The sequence below is a fragment of the Vidua chalybeata genome, chromosome Z (genome assembly GCF_026979565.1).
Source record: "Vidua chalybeata isolate OUT-0048 chromosome Z, bVidCha1 merged haplotype, whole genome shotgun sequence".
Lineage (NCBI taxonomy): Eukaryota > Metazoa > Chordata > Aves > Passeriformes > Viduidae > Vidua > Vidua chalybeata.
In genome coordinates this window covers 52,827,959-52,841,624 of record NC_071570.1, presented here as the reverse complement: position 1 = coordinate 52,841,624, position 13,666 = coordinate 52,827,959, and the positions used below count along the sequence as shown (strand labels likewise).

The window sequence follows — 13,666 nt, the reverse complement described above, 5'->3', positions numbered from 1 at the left end:
TTATGTAGTCTTTCAATTATTTATTTATAGCAGCCCTTAATAATTGATTTATGTACCATCAAAGCTACAGCTGCTACTCAGTCTGGTTTGATTCAAATAAGTATTTTAACCACAAGGGTATAAAAAGTCTCAGATTGCTGCTTTAAGACTAAGGTTTATTCTCCAGGTTAGACTGGATCACTTAATCAGATACCCTCATCTATACCGTTGTTACTTGACATTCCGAAAGCAGATCATGCACTAGTTCCATGAACAAACCTCTCTGGAATTAATTCCAAATATTGCTGCTGTGTTCAAACACAATCTACACAAGTTGCATGTCAGTGGTTTAAAGGAAAAAGTAACAGGACAAGAGGACACAACCTCAAGTTGCGCCAGGGGAGGTTCTTCCCTGAAAGAGCGATTAGATTTTGGAATGACCTGCCCAGCCCAGGGAGGTGTTGGAGTCAAGAGACCCTGGAAGTGTTAAGCAATGACTGGATGTGGCACTCAGTGCCATGATCTGGTTGACAGGGTGGTGCTGCGTCACAGGCTGGACTCCATGACCTCGGAGGTCTTTTCCAACCTGATTCCGTGAACCCTTCCCTTCCACATGTGGCGGGTTTTTTTGCTATTTAACCTCGATGCTGTCTGGAGTCCCCACAGCGTGGCCGAAGCGTGAAAGCCTGGCGCTCGCTCCTGTCCCCAGGCGGATGCCCACGGCAGAAGCAAACACAACCTTACCGCCGAACGCTACACTCCGCACAGCCCGCCTGCGCCCCAACCCGCACAACCCCGACTCTTCCGGGCGTGGGCAGCGCGAAAGGAGGGCACGGGAAGAGAGGAGGGCGCGGGAAGTGCGATGGGAGGGTACGGGAAGAGAGGAGGGCGCAGGAAGGGCGATGGGAGGGTACGGGAAGAGAGGAGGGCGCGGGCGCTGTCGCGCTGTGCACGCGTCACGAGCAGGGGGCGGAGGCAGCGCGGCCGCGCTGCGGGAAGGGCGAGCGGGGTCAAAGGAGCCGGAGCCTCGCGCCGTTGGGCAGGTGGGTGGCGGTCGGGACTGCAGGGGCCTGAGCCAGGCCGGCTGGGCTGGGGCGGGGCATCGCCGCCGGTTCGGGGAGAGCCGGGGAGGCCATCTGTCCATTGTGGGCGGGAGGGAAAAGACGAGCGGAAGAGCCCATTCCCGAGTGTTGGGGGGAAGGTGGGCAGCGGCGGGAGTGGGTCAGGCCATCCATGGCTCTTGGAGAAACCCGTCCCGACCGCTCTCACTGCGCTTAATTAATACTGTCATTGAGTTATTAATTCACCGCAGCGTTGCTGCTCAGGCACTTACAGGTCCAGGGCGTAGCGATGACACGGTCTCCTGTGGAAGTGTTACTGACTTGTGCTTCACGTTTCCTGCAGGATTCAGCGTTCCCATCCCTCGGCTCCGCCTGGCTGAGCCAGAGCTCTTCGCCGCTGCACTTTACAGCCTGGCACCTTGATGGAAACAGATGTTGATGGTCGTCCGAGGTGACGTATGACCGAGGAGCAGGCCTCTTTTTTTGTTTTGCCACAGCTGCAGCCAACTTTGGCTGGCCTTGTATCTGGGATTTAAATTGCCTCTCCTCAGACAATGAGTTTTTCTTGAGTCAGAGCCTAAACTGGGTTCTTCCAAGGCTTCAGCTTTTAAGGACTACAAAGGTTTGATATAATTCTTAAGTGTAGCCTGACATACCTTGTCAGGAACAAGTTCAGTTGGGAAAATGGGTATATGACTCTAATTATATGTATTATTTTTACTAGAATAGAAATTGCAAGAAGTTACTACTAGTTCTACTACTAGGAATTACTAGAATCTGAAAAAAATATTGATCACAACCTTTGATATTTCAAGCCTGAAGTTTCAGCAGAACAGTATAAACTCTATTATACATTTTAAGCAACACACATGCTGTGTTCAGCTTATGCTTTCTAACAGTTGCCATATTTATGAAGTCTCCAACAGATTGAATTCCAAGCTCTTCTTTTAGGGGATTATGTTCATCTTATATTGTGCCTGTTTTGCAGATATTTGTGGGGGTTAAAAGATTTGAACTCCAGCTGAATAAAACAAGGGCTGAAAATTGAAGGATGGCAGCAAATCCTTCAGGACAAGGTAGGTATTAATTTAAGTATTTAAGGGAAAAGTGAATGCATAATATCAGTGAAGTCACCATAACTGTAAGTTTATTTTTATGGAAAGATGAAGAAAGGAAAGAGAATTGAGGCTGAAAGCAGCAGAATGGCAGCAATTCTTCTGGGACAAGGTACACACACATTTAAGGGTTGAAAAAGACCACTGATGGCTGGGAAGCTCTTTATTACTGAGCATAATGTTGTGCTCAGGGTTAGGAAGTACATATCATGCCTGTGGTACAGTGATCATTTGCTGAAGCTTATTTGAGACACTTACAAGACACTCAGACACTTGGCCTTGGACATGACTTGCAGCTATTGCACTCAACATCAGAGAAGAGCCAGAAGTCAAATACATTCCATGTCATGTTGGAAACAGCAAGACCCAGGTAGTAATATCTTTCACAGGCAGCAATTGGCCAGGCCAAGGAGAAAAAGCCAGTTAAAACCATAATGGTAACTGCGATGAAATGTTCTTTTATACTAAGATGCATCTCAATTGTATCCTTAAAATAATAAAAATCTTAGTAATGGTCTATCTATCCAGGTGATGGATGTGCTTTAGAGGGGGCTGAGGGTCTGGAGGTGTCACCTAGTAAATTTGAAGGAGGATCTTAAATCGCCCTCTAGAGGTGTGTTCTGAAAACCTCAGGGGAACTCTGAGGCTTTTCTTACGTGGAAGAGCTGGGGAAAGAGTTTCTCAGGTACGGCTCTTCCCTTACTTGGTTATGGGAAATGAATTCTGGGTTCAGTTTCCCAGCAAGTGGAAACTTTTTGCAGGTCTGTGTTTGTGTCCTTACCTCAAGCAGTCCTGCAAACCTTGGTGTTGCTGGATGATACTTCAGGGGGTATCATATGACTCACTTGGGTCCAAAACACAGATTTTACTTGCGACTGGATGAAAAGGAGGTAGTTTCAGGAATGCCTTTTGAGATTTTGTGAGGTATTGAGAGAGAAGTGCTGCAGATTTCAGAGCTGTCTGTTTGCAAATTTTAACTGAGAAAGTTTTTGGTACATAATGGCAAATCTTGCTTTTATTCTGTGAATACCGAATCAGCATCATTGCAAGGAATAGAATGTTGTCATAGATAGTTAAAAAGCTGTTTTTTTCTTAAATATGTTGGTTTACTGAGAGATGGGATTTTAGTGCCAGAATACATTTGTTTCCCTCCCGATTCCAGAGTCTTGTAATTTCATAGAGCCTTGAAATCTTTTATATTTGAGATATCCTTTACAGACTCATTAAAGGAGCTGTGCAGTTATTATTTGAAAATTGTTTTCACTAAGGAGACAAGAGACTGTCAAATTTAATTACCAAATAAGCTTATAAGTAGTACAACTAGGAAAATTAGAAAGGACCAGGTAAATATAAACAATAGTTCAGGGTTTCTGTCTTTGCTAGATGCAATCTGGTAGTGAAAAGGGCCATGAAAAACACTGCATTTTTAGCTTGCCTCTTGGCATATATATTAATACTGTTCAAGGAATCCATTCACTTGGACAAAAAGAATACAAGTTTACTGAAATGCTCACCAGGAGGGTTATGAATGGTAGCACTTACTCAGGCAGAGCTGTAAGGATGAATTAAACTTTAGCCTTCCACACAGGTAGACTGTGATGCGAATTTTTTGTACCAAATTACTGCTTTTCCTTTAATTTGTATCAGGTATTTTCTTAGGTGTAAATTTGAGTTTTTCACTGATTACAGACTTGGACTATAAAAGTTAAGATTTTTTGGACCAGACTTTTATTCTATCAGCCTCTTAGAAAAGCACTCTTGGTGGTGAGCTGCATATGAGTGCAGAAAAACCAAGGAGGATTGAATGAAAAGTCTTATTTCAGTTAATTAGTGCCACAGGGAACTGATGGCACAAGACTGTGGCATTTACAAGCAGTGAAAGATCTTGCTGTATGCTGCGCATTGTCCACCAGATGAACTCATTGACCAGAGTGATACACTTTGGTGGGTGGAAATAAGCTTCTGAATTACAGCAAATACTTCCAGGTGCTCAGGAATACACTGCTCCTACTGCAGTATTTCACAGTACTTAGGCAACATGCAGTCATCAGGCTGCTCTTGTGGAATGCGTTTGCTTGTGTGTAGCAAGGCCGGAGCCTTGTTGTGTGTAACTGAATTAGCCACTCTGAGTCCTCCTAGAGGAAGCCATCTGACATGAGAGAAACGTAAATGTAACTGCCCAGGACAGAATTCTCCTTTTGGTCCTCAAAGGTGGAAAAGATACAGATCCTGTTTCAGACAGGGCTGAACATTTCAGAAAATAAGAGTTCTTATTGGTATGTTGGAAGAAGAAACTCTTGAAATATGAACAGAATTCTAAGTTTCAGGCTGCAGCAATTCTATAGTCTCTTTATGTCCTAAAAGTTGTTTATGCTTTTTCCTAAAGGTATGTGGGGCCATTCACATAGTCTAAGCAGCTAGATTTGGCTCTCCGTTCACCGAGTCTGAAAAGGAAGATTGTGCTGTTCTGCATTGAATTATGTCATATCTACACAGTTTGCTCTTCCCCATCTGAGTCTGATCTATGTGTAAGCATAGTACTTGAGAACTTTGCAGCCATAAAGCTGTCAATTACTTACGTTCAGCTATGTATGTAGCTATTTTCTGGAGGCACAGACAAAATACTAATGTATTTTTAAGCAATTCAACTTAATTTACTGAATAACCAGTACACCTTTTGTTTCATTGTCACACAAAGTATATGAAAGCATATCCAGATGTTAATTGTTACTGAGAGTATTGGCATGCAGCAGACTGTTAGATGATGTTTTGAGATGCCAGTCATCATAAGCAGAAGAGGATGTCTAAATAGAATTACTTCATTTTCTTTGCAAGCAGTGTGTGTTTAATAAGGTCTTTACATTCTGTTTTTTAAGAGGGTGCTGCCTCACTTCATGAATGCTGCCATTTATAGAAACATGCACTTCAGTAAAGAAATTACTTCTAATTCTTTCTGAGTTGAGCAGGCAGGACGAAATGCAGTGCCTTTCAATGTTCAGAGCTTGGAGCTAACATACAGCTTTTAAAACATTTTCTGAGTAAAACTGTATCTTGGACACAAATTAATTGAGTGTTCTTTAGTGCTGTTACACATCTGTGGATAAATCATAAATGGTGCATCTTGGAAAAAACTTAAACATGCTGTGAATTTGAAGCAACAAATCAAGGAAACACATCAAGGAGAAAAGATAATCAATGAAAAGCAAAAAATTAAAAACAGATAAAGGTAATGCTGTTGCTTGCCATGCAGAGTTTGAAGAACTGCCATAGGTAACAGTTAGATAGGCTGGTAGATAAAATGTTGAGATTAGGTTAAAGAGAGAGGCTTGCTGTGAGCTCTAAAAGCTGCCAGTATCACTCAGCAAGGTTTCAGCTTTCTCTGGCTTTCTGCCTTTCATGTGCAGATAATAGGTGCAAGTAATCTTTCAGGTTCTGTACAGGTATAATGCTTGATGTCAGAAAGGTTTAAATTCTCCATGTCCTGAATCGGGTACATTAGAGAGTAATCTGAGAATCTAGGTGCTCAGTTTGACATCTGACGCTGCCATTAAACTATTTAGCTGCCTTGAACAGGTCATTTTGTGTCCGGAGAGTCATGTCAGCAAAGCAGAGAAAAATACTTACAAACTGCAATATTCAAAGTGTTCCAACTCAAAATATTAGTGCAACTCAGCCCAGAAAAGGGAGGTCTATATTTAAAGCTTTATTAGGAAGTTCTGTGAAAATCTGCACTGGCTTTCACAGATGGGAATCTGGTCTGTACTAAGGACAGCTTTTGATTTTTGCATGTCCACATTTTTAGCACTAAAAAGTAGAACAGACAAATCTGCATATGAAATATTACTCTTTATTTATAATTGAAGTGGGAAACTTCTGTAGGAGTTTCAAATTGGTCTTTATGAAAGCATTTTGGGTTCCTCAGCAGGGAAGAATCTAAATTAAAGTCTTGCTTATTTATTGCCAGATATGCTTAACTACTTTCTAAGGATGCCAGAATTTCTCTGTAAAATGGATTTCTCATGTTTTACACCCTCCATTGTTAACCTTTAAATGAGCAGGCTTTACTTTGCATATGGAAGAAGTTTACCTGCTGGAAGATCACATTGCTCAGATGAGAAGTACTGACATGTATATGTTGAATATGCTCCTCCACTTTCTTAAACAGGCTTTTTTCTCCTTACCAATAACAAATTCTCTTAGGCAAATTACTTTCTCAGCACAGCAGGTTGCTGATGGTCACTGCCTGAACTCTAGTGCAAAATACTGCTTAATGAAAAAACCCAAGCAACAAACAATCAAAAAACACACCACAAAGCTCTTTGTAGGGGTATATGGAAAGAAAAGATACTTGGGTTTCTTCTGAATGCCTCTAGAGTTTCTTCCATGAGATACTGTAACAAGACTCAAAATAGAAGACAGTCTTCTACTGTTTCTGATCAGAGTTTAAAAACAGCATTTTAAATGTCTCAGGCTTTTCTGAATCATACCATCTGCTTCATGATAAATTTAAGCATATTTAATCTTTATTTTTTTAGATCACAAACTTATATTAAAAAGTGGTCTCCTTTTTCTTTCCTTAAGCATCATATCTTGTGAATTCCAAACATGCATTTAAATTTATGCAGTTCAGGATAAGCAAGCAGTATCAGAAGGGTGCTGAGTAATAGGTCAAGTATAAAGGTTTTTGGATTAAAATTGTGTAGAATGAGCACACAAACATATGGTTGTTTTAGATCAGGCCCTCTAAGAGGTAATTTGGTCATCCTATCCATGTATTGTCTCCAAAATTTACAAGAAAGTAAAGTCTGGGCAGGCTGCAGCTCAGAGATATTAAATCCTAGGCTGTTGGCAAGATTTGTCAGCCTTTGTGTGTCAGCTCTGTTTTAAGGTTTCAGATTCATTGCAAGCACCAAGGTCTTAAAAAAAAAAATAAAAGAGATAGCGTACAGTACCCGAAGAACGGAGAAACATCAAAGTACTCTTATCAGAGTTTAAGTGGAGCTAATGCCACATAGGAAGGAGAGATTAGTGAAAATACCAGTTAATTAAATGTAATGAAAATCTTATTAACAAATGTCAAAATTATTGTGGATGATCTTACATAAAACCATAGTACAATATAAACAAAAGGCTGTGCTCCTTTCGAGAGCTCTTGAGACACTGAAGTTTATGGATGTGTGTGTATATTAGGCATGGTAGAAGAAAAAGGTGAGTGTTCAACAGCAAGGCAGTACAGATGCATATTGTTATTTAGAGTTGAAGGTTTCTCTGGTGATTGTCTCCTTCATTAAGCCATGCAGATAAAAGGGATACTGGATTATGTAATTGAGCATCTGCACAAGGTCTGTCAAAGAGGATGAACTTCGAGTGCAGCTACTGAAAGTAAATCATTTTACCTTGACATGCAAATACACTCCTTAAGAGTTACCATATGTGGCCTTCCTCACAGCTTGTGGGCTACCATGCTTTAGTGCTGTCACTAAGACAGTTTGTAGGGCAGGGGCACAGCATGCAGCAATTTCCAGGGGGAATCTTGGACTTTTGTGTGGAGGAAATAAAGGAGAGCTTTACTTTTACTTATCTTTTTTTTTTTTTAATGATGTTGTCATAGCTTGTTATTTGTAGAACAGCAGCAAATAAGAGATTTGAGAAGTGTGTATTTCTGCCATGAGGAGTGTCCTTGGTGGCATAGAGGTGTGTAAGAGTCAGCTCTGGAGCTGTTGTCCTCAGCTGTGCTGTTTGGGCATACTGGGGCAACAGCAGGGGCTTGTGCATCTGGTTGGTTTGAGGGCTGCAGTGAGATCCTTTATTATATGAGTCCTGTGTAGGTACAGGAGTTTTGCCATATTTGCATTTAGAAGGCAACTTTGAAAAACACATAGATGGCAGCTATTTTGGGCATTTTTGAAATTCTCTCAGGTCACCCTACTTCCTGACCCTTTCTCTAGTATTCAAGGTCGCTTTGGAAGAATGATGAAAGCAAATGGAGGCCACATTCTTATATTGTGTACAGAGAGTTCAGTAGTTTAAATTTGCTTCTCTATTCCAGCATTTGATCATACTCAGAATAAGGGTAGTGTGTATAGGACACATATTTAAACTTTTCTTCATAGATTGAGTGAAACGTGTTTGTATAAACACATGTGCAAGCTTAGTGATTTGCTCATTCTTACCTGTTATATATATAAAATGCTTGTGTTACAGTTTTGAGTTCTGACATGAGAAATTAAGCCCCATGCTTATATTACTCCATTGTTATTGTTGAGTTGAACATTCAGAGACTACTTTTTAAATTTAGAGCCTGGTAAGCTTACTTCTTTTTGGAAGGCAGCTATTTGATCATAAACCTTGAGTGAAGCTCCAGAGCTGGCTTGGGAAGGGATAGGCTCTAACTTGAGTTTAAAGCCTCTGTTTTAAAGCCTCTGCGTTAAAGCCTCTGTTTATGCATGATAGCTTATGGAAGCTATTGCATGCTGAAAAATGAAGCCTATTTAATAATAGTATTTTCAAATGAAGATCAGTGTATTCATCTTAGAGTAATTTTCTACAGAGACATCTAATTCCACAGGGTTAGAGTTGGGCCACAGAAGTCAAATAAATATCTCTAATATTTTTCTGTCATTCTCACCAGGTTTCCAGAATAAAAATAGGGTTGCAATCCTGGCAGAACTAGACAAGGAGAAGAGAAAGTTACTTATGCAAAACCAGTCTTCCACAAATCACCCTGGAGCCAGGTATTTTATGTTCTTAGACCTGTTGGGACATCACTGATTACATCAAGGAAAAAAAGCCAAACAGCTAGTGAGCTGTAAACTTAGATAAATACTTAACAGACGTGTATTCTGACCATCTTTAATAACAAGACAGAGGGACATTGCTCTTTAGGAACGTATTAGTATTTAAAATGGTTTACATAGCATGAATTTTGGCTTATATAATTTCCATTTGAGAATGAGATAATCAGATATGTTTACTCAAGTGTATTAAAGTCTACCATAAAGAAAAATCAGGAAGCAGACACTGAGAAAACATTTCATTATTAAGCTGAAATGCTCTGGGGAATGGAAGTAGCAGACCATTAGGTTCTGGATTTTGTGTGCTTAGAGAAGAGCAATTACAGCAGGAGTGAGTTATTCTTGAAACTCCCTATGTGCAAGACAAAGCCAGTGTATGTTACAGCAGATAATCCTGTAAAAGATGCTGTGTTGTAGGGATGATTCTACACCATAAAGTGTAATAGTCTAATCTGAATTGAAGGGTGCTACTGGGATTTCTCCCATAGAAGACAAAATCAGATTTTTGTCATAAATCAGTAACTAGAAAATCACACAATAATTTATGTGGAGAAATTGGCATCCTTAAACTTCGGGATTATGGTGAAGTGAGTACAGTGCCACATTCTAGACACAGCGTAACCCACAACGCCTGTACAAGAGTCAAATACTCTGACTACAGTCTGAGTGCTGCCTGAGTCTTTTCTTCTAAGAGATTCCATGGCACTTTTAATTCCGTCATGATGTCAAAAAACATGTAGAATACTTGAAATTGCCTGATGTAGACTTCTGAGTGAGGTAAGAAGTTACTATCAATAACTTTATGTAGTTATTTTTTGAGCAAAATTGTTGGAAAGAAAATCAGAATATCATACTGTTATGTACAGCTCCTGGCAACAGTGTTTTGGTGCTTCATTATAAGTCTGACAGAGCTTCAGGGAGTGCTTGTTGACTCTCTTTTTTCTTTAAGAAAATACAACACTGTATTCTAGTGAGCAGAATTAGAATTTTCTAGTTTTGAAGGTGGGCATGGGTGGAACATACAATGCAGCAGTCACACTCTCTTCTTTGGTGTGGTGGGCTGATGTGTGATTTTCAAGAAGCTGCCAGTTTTTGATATTGTGCCAAGGATCTTGGACCACAGAGTTGTCAAAATTGAGACCATAAAAATGGTGCAAACTTGACCAAAAGAGCTTGATATACCTAAAACACAACAGTGGCAGGGACAGTGTAAGGGTGAATGAGTTGATTTCTGTACTTGACATGTGAAAATCCTGTATCCAAGAACAGAAGACCTCTCTTGGAAAATGGTAGCTTATGGTGCAGCCTTAAGCTTATCTACAAAAATCTTGTTGAAATGTTAGAGGGTACAGATTACAAATTGCAAATTAAATGCTTCCAAAATCACTGAAAATATTGTGTTTTAAATAAACTGAGTAGCACTCTTCTCCAGCAGTGAAACTTATCTTAATATTTGCCATAACCAAAAATTTTTCTGAATTGTTTAGTTTTTGTTATGCATTTAAGCATAGATTTGGCTGCAGATCTTTTCATGAACATGGCTGCTTATCAAAAACTGATTTACTAAATCAGCTGTTGACATTGAAAGCACTGGTAAAATTCTGTTGATGAGTGTGCTTGGAGTCCTTGTCATTTGTACATCTGTCTCTGTGATTGGTAAGAACAGGGTTTTCAGCAGCAGTCTCCAGTGATAGTTTCAGAGGTAGTTGAGAATTGTCTTGCGATACAGTTCTAATGGCAACCCTCACCTGATCTCCGTGTTACTTTATATATAGAGTTGGGAGTGCTTTTTATGTCTTCTTTTTGGTTTAAGAAGGCAGACAAGTGCTAAGGTATAAATGACAAGAAAAAAATCAGTAAATTTTAATTTGAAACCTTATGCTGCAGTGAGATAGATATGCTAAATCAGTTTTAGGTATTCCAAACTGTTACCAAGGGATCATCATTTCAGTTAACATTAATAGGAAGCTCCTTTATCATAGGTAATGAACTGGTTCCCTTCCACCAAAGACCTGTTCTTGTACTGAAATCTGCAGAGCTCTTGTTAGTGCTTCTGTTTATAGCAGCTGTTTAGAACAGTCACTCAGTGACTGAGTAGTGGTGAAAGCACAAAGCTGCTTTAGAAATTCCTTGCATTGTCTAACACTGCACCTCAGTGGTTTCATTGACTTCAGTGGGACTCAACCCATGGGCAAAATCCACAATAGGCTTCAGGTTTAGTTTGGCAGGAATTGTTTATGATGGCTCAAATTATACAGCTGTGCTCACTCAATCTACCTTTTTTTTTTCCCTCTTAAATTTACAGATAGTAATTACAAACAGTAACTGACAATTGTCAAGCCATAAGTGAAATGAGAGCTCAGGAAGTCATAATATCCGTGGCTAGAATGGCAAGAACACATGTTTTGGCTGTGGTTTGTGTCATACCATCTTGTTCTTTCTTGCAGCATTGCACTTGCAAGATCACCTCTGAATAAGGATTTCCGTGATCATGCTGAGCAACAGCACATTGCAGCACAGCAGAAGGCTGCACTGCAGGTGAGCTGATACAGTCAGAGTTCAGTTTGGCTCTGTTTTAGATGTGCATCTCTTCAGAGAGCAGCCCTGCTCCTAGAGATATTGAAAAGCCCCTTTTAGAGATTAGGTATTTATTTATATATATATATATATATATATATATATATATATATATATATATATATATATGTATGTATATATATAAAACATTTCTGTATTTGTCATAAGTAAAGTCTCTTTTGTTATGATGAAGCATGTCCTTGGGCATGGAGAGCTCCACCCAGCCCTACAGCAATCTTTTTGTGTCTGTGTTGAACTCCCCCCAGTTTTTATCTCAGACTGAGCTCAGAGGGCTCCCCTTGGCCTGCTGGCCATGCTGTTCCTGGTGCAGCTCACTGTGCCAGTTAGGCTTGATCACTCCAGGGGCACACTAAAGGCTCAGGCTGAATTTGAGATCCAGCAGGGATCTTCCCTAGTCGGGGAGGGAGGGAATATGCAGAACGTCTAACTTGCTGGAGTCCAGCCTTTGAACTGGGGAAGGATATGTAGGATTTCACAAAGGTGTTCCAGAACCATACAGCAGTTGCCTCCCTCAGGTGAACAAGCATATATTTACATGACATGAACAGAATCCTGGTGTCTCGTGTTTGGGATTGTGTCCGGTGGCAGTCTGTGTAGCAGCTGTCATAAACCAAGAATTGCAAGCTGGTTATGGAAGGGAGTGGAAGTGGAAACATGGGGTCTAGTCAAAGAAGAGCAATCAGGAGTTGGTTTGCTCCACCTCCATGAGGTCAGCTAAAATGAGCAGAAGAGAATGTCCAGGTTAATTATCTTGATGGGCCCTATTCTGATGTAGCTGATCTAATATGCTGGGTTTGAATTTGACTATCAGAATTAAGGAGCAAACTGGGAGAAATAAATAATTAATGCTGCAGAAGCCATGAAGTCTTAAATCATGTCAGTGCTGCAGGGACTTATGCTTTAACAAATGCTTTTCTCTTTCCAGCATGCACATGCACACTCCTCAGGATACTTCATAACTCAAGACTCTGCATTTGGAAATCTTATTCTTCCTGTCTTACCTCGACTTGAGGCAGAATGAGGAATGTTGTTTGTCTCAGAAATTCAAGATCCGATTTTTGTCCATAGCAGGAGCTGTCTAACATTTTAATTTCTTCCTACTTTTTTTTCTGGGTTCTTGCAAATGCCATTCAGGAGTGTGAGCTCTAGTGATGGGGAAATAGTGTTGAAAAATTTTTATCCTGTATTTCTGTTCCTCTGTCAGGTCAAAGTCAAATGCAAAACTTTTCTTGGAGTTTGAAGTGCACAGGGTTTGCTCTTCCCTGTTTCAGTGCTTCCTTTAAATAAATGTCCAGACCACAGTCACCAAGAGATGCACAATCTGACAGCATTTGTGTTTCTTTTTATTATGTTTAGGTATGATTTTTGTAATGAATAATGAAAATTATTTCTCTCCATCAAAACAGATACGAATTTGTCAAATGCATCAGCCAGTCTTCCTCCCCCACCCTCTCCTATGCAGGAACATTTCTAGTGTACTGTTTGCCGTTGTAGCATCATCTGGTCTTAAGTCCATAGTTACAGTGTGCCTGCCTCTTACCCTGTTGTGAAATATGAAAATGAATTAAAGTGGGAAAAAAGCAAATGTTTCTAACAGTCTTTTTACAGACAAAATGTCAAAAGTTCTCTGGACATCTCAGATGGAAAGTTGTCTGCAAAGACCATTCCATTTAAAAGGTCAAATCTTTCTCGTTATGCCTTTTTCAAGACTCAGTGTGTTTTATTTTTGTTCCCTTTTTTCCTTGGTGTTTTTATCTGTGGTAAACAATTCCAGTTTCCTGCTGGAAGAAAATCTATTGATCTTAAGGTAAATTATTTTGGAATTGTGATTGTGCTACCAGGATAAAGTAACTTAGAGTGAAAAATAGTCCTTACTTAGACTTTCTTATATCTCCACAGCTTTGCTTATGCAGTTATGCTGCTACACTGATTGCATTGCCTATGGAGGCAAGTTTTGGAAAACAGAAAAGAGCAGGAAAACTTACATGAGAATGATAAATCAGAAAGCATCTGTTAAATTGGTGTCCATTTGAAGCAGCTCTGTCCTTTGGAGAAACTTAGCTGTCCCATGAAGTTTCCAGGGTTGTAGTTAGCATTTCTTTAAAGACATCTAGGGTAT

The 13,666-nt window shown here is 40.1% G+C and overlaps 1 protein-coding gene across 2 annotated transcripts; it reads left to right on the top strand.

Annotated features, from left to right (window-relative positions):
- Positions 1–530: 530 nt before the first annotated feature.
- Positions 531–13,132, top strand: INIP (INTS3 and NABP interacting protein). Of its 2 annotated transcripts, XM_053968934.1 has the most exons (6): positions 936–1,022; positions 1,384–1,491; positions 2,029–2,116; positions 8,787–8,889; positions 11,397–11,487; positions 12,473–13,132. In XM_053968934.1, the coding sequence occupies exons 3-6, from the start codon at positions 2,092–2,094 to the stop codon at positions 12,566–12,568; spliced, it is 315 nt and encodes a 104-aa protein (XP_053824909.1). In that variant the 5' UTR covers positions 936–1,022; positions 1,384–1,491; positions 2,029–2,091; the 3' UTR covers positions 12,569–13,132. The 2 variants fall into 2 exon arrangements, with proteins under 2 accessions (XP_053824908.1, XP_053824909.1); XM_053968933.1 differs by lacking the exons at positions 2,029–2,116; positions 8,787–8,889; positions 11,397–11,487; positions 12,473–13,132 and having other exon boundaries at positions 531–1,022; positions 1,384–1,490.
- Positions 13,133–13,666: the final 534 nt, after the last annotated feature.